The sequence below is a fragment of the Lichenostomus cassidix genome, unplaced genomic scaffold (genome assembly GCF_008360975.1).
Source record: "Lichenostomus cassidix isolate B80296 unplaced genomic scaffold, HeHo_3.0 HiC_scaffold_727, whole genome shotgun sequence".
Lineage (NCBI taxonomy): Eukaryota > Metazoa > Chordata > Aves > Passeriformes > Meliphagidae > Lichenostomus > Lichenostomus cassidix.
In genome coordinates, this window is record NW_028147762.1 from 399 (window position 1) to 5,008 (window position 4,610).

Below are 4,610 nucleotides of genomic sequence, written 5' to 3' on the forward strand. Positions count from 1 at the left end.
GGGAGCTCACCTAACACTGACCACTTGTCAGCCACGATTTTTTGCCTTACACTTGCACCTCAGCAGAAAGACTGTGTGGAAAATGCCCAAGAGATGCACCAAATTGGAAGAAAGGACAGGAAAAGCAGACCGAGAATTCTTTTGCCTTCCAGGTTCCTTTTCCTAGTCAGCCTGATACTTTTCTACCTGATTCTCACTTGACATCTACCCATGACAGAGCACTGCCAAAAAATACTTCAAACAGTCACTTGGCAGGAGCTGTTGGAAAATCAAGGGTAGAAGTTCTTTCCCTACCTGATGGGCTGTAGGCTGGCAGGTGCTGCTCTGAAGATGTGCAGCTGCTGCTCTCTGGAAGGGCCCTGGAAACGCTCGGATGGTCAATGCGAACCAGGCGAACCATTAACTCAGGGTGGTGTTTTAGGTCCATGCGGACCAGTGGAATGGTGAGACGCTTCAGCTGGAATTTGCGTCTGAGTGATTCCTCCCATGACTCCCCCTGATGTCCGGAGGTGCGAAACACTTTCTTGGCAGGTGCTGGGGAAGCCTCAGAGTCTTCAGCACCTGCACATCGTCGCCTGGAAGGGCCTGGAGGCAGCTCTGCATCCTCAGGTGAGGCAGCTCTGAGGTCCTGGCATGAGGGAGCTGAGTAGCAATGAGAGAAGAAGAAAGGAAGCAAAGGGAAGACTGGGTCACTATTGCTCCTGGGCTTCGTTCCCCTTGGCAGCAACTGTACTTCTAACATCAAGACAAAAACTCAGACCCAACCAAGTAGGGCGAGGAAGAAAAAAATCCCCACATGTTCTGTGGCTTTGCAACAACCAATTCCTTGTCTGTTTAGCTCTTGCCTATTCGTTTAGCCACCTGGGAAAACTTTCCCCTGGCAGTTCCTTGGCAGGAGGCAACTGCCAGAATCCTAACTGCCAGGTCTTTCCCCCTCTGCTCCAAAGGGACAGGAGGCTCCCTGCAGCTGGGCCTGGCCACCATCGAGCCCTCGGCACTCACACGCACTCACGGAGAGCTCCCCAAGCGTGCCCGTGGCCGGGCAAGGAGCAGCGGCAGCCACGGCGCGGGGCTGGGCCAGCTGCAGGCCGAGCGGGCCAGGCTGCTGTGAGCGCAGCCCCGGCGGGACTGTCCCGCAGCCCCCGGCAGCCCGGGGGGCACGGCACGGCACGGCACGGCACGGCACGGCACGGCACGGCACAGCACAGGTGCCTTGCCCAAGCACAGACAGCCCCTGGGCCAGCCGGGGCAGCTGCGCTGAGCAGCCCCAGCACGGGCAGTGCCCACGGCCAAAGCCCGCGCCACCCTCGCTGCCAGCCCGGCTTACCGGCCCCGCGGAGCTGCTGCAAGCGGCTGCGCTGGCGGCTGCGCACCTCCTTGCTGCACCTCCTTGGCGCACCTCCTCGGCTGGCCTTGCTCCGGCGCTCGATGCGGAGCAGGAGGTCGGGGCGGTCGCGGCGAAAGATTGGATTCCTGAAGTGGAGCCAGCTGCCGCCCTCGCTCGCCACCTTGTGGAAGCCGTACAGGTGGAGCTGTCGCACGAAGCTGCTGAAGTGCGTGGCTTTGAAGGTGCCCGGGGCCGCCGCCGCCCCCTCGCCGCCCAGCCCGCGGGCGCCGGCCGGGCTGAGCAGCTCCCGCTCGAAGAGCGAGCGCTCGACGAGCAGCCCCCGGGCCAGGCTGTCCCAGCGCACGGAGCGGACGCGGGGGCTGTTCACCAGGTGCCACAGCTTGGCGGGGAAGGTGCGGGCGCTGAGCCCCGAGGGCAGAGGGGGCTGCTGCATGGCGGCGCCGCTCACCGACTGGGGCAACAACGCCTCAGCGCAACGGCCGCGGCGCGGGCAGGACTTGGCGGGGACGAGCGACGAGCGACACGAGCCAGAGAGGCACAGCGCGGGCACAGCGCGGGCACAGCGCGGCCGTTTCGCTCCCGGGGCGCTGGCCGGGCTCGGCGGGGCGGGCAAAGCCCCTTGCGAGGCTGCTGGCAGCAGTGGCGACCTCTCTCCCCGCACTGCATCTCATCCCCGGGTCACCTGTGGTGACAGAAGGAAAGGACATTGCTCTGTCTTGCCTGCCGAAAGGATGAAGAGGAGACACTTGAAGACATTCTTTTTGCCTCTTTCCCAGCCAGCTGGCATGTTCTTTCTCCTCATCCCTGCCTGTCAGCAAGGGGCAGCAGTTTTGTCAGCATGCTCATCAAAGCTGAACTGCTGCCCCTAGGATGGATGTTGCTTTAGCCAAGGGATGAATGGCTTCCAGTTGGAGTCTGCTCACGCTGGTGTCTCCACAAGAGGCTGTGCCTTTTTCTTTCCTCAGGAATCATTTCTTGTCTTCCTGTCTTCCCCCATCTGGGGAGAGTAACAGTGAAAACCCCTCCTGCAGCCAAGTCTAGTCAATGCAGACTGCTCACAGAGTACATCTTGCGATGGAAAGAGACTCCTCTGAGTTGGTGTTGGGAGGTGGAGGGGGAAGGTTTGTCCTGTGCTCACTTGAAGTCTTGTTGGGCAGCTGTTTTGCTCTGGCAGATAGACACCAGGGATGTATATCCAAGCCTTGCAGGTTCATTCATGAGCTTCCTGAGAGACCAAGGAGACTGAGGGATTGTTCTGTGAGGGCAGAAATTTCCATCTGGGAACTTTTTCAAACGCTCAAATATTTTTTTTTCCTTCCCAAATATTGCCATAATGTTTTGCTTCCAGAGAATCTTTTCCTTCTCTTTGTTGAACTTCCCTCTGCTGCCCTCCCAAATCTGGCCATTTCCCAGGATTCCTTCCCAAACTCAGGAGTATCCCATGGCCTTCCCTCTCCAGCTGGAACAGAAGGAAGCCCAGAGTTTGCTGTTGTGAGAGAGGAGTTTCTCTTTCTGCCCCACTTTCCATTTGGGGTCAGTTTGTGTGCATTCATTTGATCAAGGAAGGTTTAAACTCGGAAGGAGTTGTGTTTCAAACTGCTCCATCCTCAGGGTCTTCTGTGGATATCCTTGCACAAAAGGCATCTTTGTGTGAGCTCCCAGTGTCCAGGTTAAGGAAGGAGGTTGATATTTCAGGGTTGTTGCTGCTGAAAACATTTGTTTTCCTCTAGGAGCAAGGAGCTGGGAGTGGATACTTTTCTCACCTGCCTGCAGAAGAGGAAGTTGGAAAGTGGCAATTTTGTTTGAGGAGGTGGCCATGGGGAGTGTTCTCCCAGAGAGGCTGGCAGAGAGGCAGCAGGGGAGATTTCAGACAGGAGCAGCAGCCCCTGCCTGGGTCATGCTGCAGGGAACCCCAGGAGGGAGGTGTGAGAAGGGTTGTTTCTTTTTGTGCACATCAGCGATTTTCTCCTCTTTCAAAAGAAAAGGTGGGAAGACTCTCAGGTCTTGTGCTCAACTGGCAGTGCATTTGATATGATGGTGGGTGGGAGACACAGATGCAGAAACCAGCTGAGGTAATAATGTCATTTACTATAATGCAAAAATGAAAAAAAATCAGAAATGGATAAGCTAAGCAATGCACCTCATCATTACTACATGAGGTTGCCTCTAGTGATGAAGGAAGACATCACCAGATACCCAAATCCTTTCCCCTCATCCAGACCTGCACATCAGCTGGGGGAAGCTGTCCCAGCAAAGCCCTGCAGAGCCACGGCTGTACCTGGGAAATGCTGCAGTGCCTCCACCTTTGCTGGCCACGAGGCTTCCGAGTGCACTGTGAGAGCAGCCTGGCTGTGATAGTGCTGAACGACCAACCTGACAGAACTTGTAGTGTGGAGACATCTGACTTCACTCTCCTCTTGGTTTTCTGCCCTAGAGAGAGGAGGGGTAAAAAACCTCAAGGAGAAAAACCTCAAGGTTCCTCAAGGAGGAACCAAGGGAGTTGTTTTGGATCCTTCAGCCCCATACAGGGCCAGATGTGGCCTTGTCTGGATTATTCTGAAAGTGGAAAGGTAAATACCTGTTTCAGCAGTGAGTAGATACATAGATCATAATGGTATTAATGTTTGGTTAATGAGCAGATATATATATATATATATATAATTCTGTAAACTCACCCATGCCAGTTCTCAGAAGCATTTTCTTCCTCTAGAGAAAGAAATATTGCAGGCTCTGAACTATTGTGTCCCTGTGGAAAATTGTGAGTGATCTTTGGGGTTTTTTTCCTTCTGGTTTTCTTTCAAGGTGTCAAGGTTTGAGATTTTGGTAAGATCATTGGTTTCCTAAATTGTATTATTCTGCCTAGCTTATAGGTACCTTTCTTAACTTGCATTTTAGCTATTTTTATAGTTTTTGCAAGCATTTACCCCATAATTGCATTTTAGCTGTTACAGTTTTGCAATTAAGCCTTTTTTTGTGTGTGTATGTCAATCTGTTCTAGGTTTGTATGTTTGTTATTTTCTGCATCTAATAAATGGTATTTTAAATCGTATTAGACTAATTGGCCAAATATTGGTCGACCAAGGGACCGAGTCTTGGGGTGCTAGCTACCCTGATCTGCTGCCAGAAGCCTGGCACTCCATGATTTCCCATGATTTCCCATGATTTGGCCAATCCAGGATTTCCTACTATTTGGCCAAACCATGATTTCTCCCGATTTGGCTAATCCATGATTTCCCAGGAATTTCCATTATTTGGTCATTCC

The 4,610-nt window shown here is 53.6% G+C and overlaps 1 protein-coding gene across 1 annotated transcript; it reads right to left on the minus strand.

The window, feature by feature from the left end:
• Window positions 1–294: 294 nt before the first annotated feature.
• LOC146420895 (uncharacterized) lies at window positions 295–4,027 on the minus strand (the record flags this gene model as incomplete). The annotated part of the gene is made up of 4 exons (XM_085047912.1): window positions 4,024–4,027; window positions 3,722–3,778; window positions 1,328–2,008; window positions 295–642 (listed from the first exon to the last, which is right to left on the minus strand). Coding segments are annotated over exons 1-4 (1,090 nt in total), but the record flags the coding sequence as incomplete, so codon positions are not given.
• Window positions 4,028–4,610: the final 583 nt, after the last annotated feature.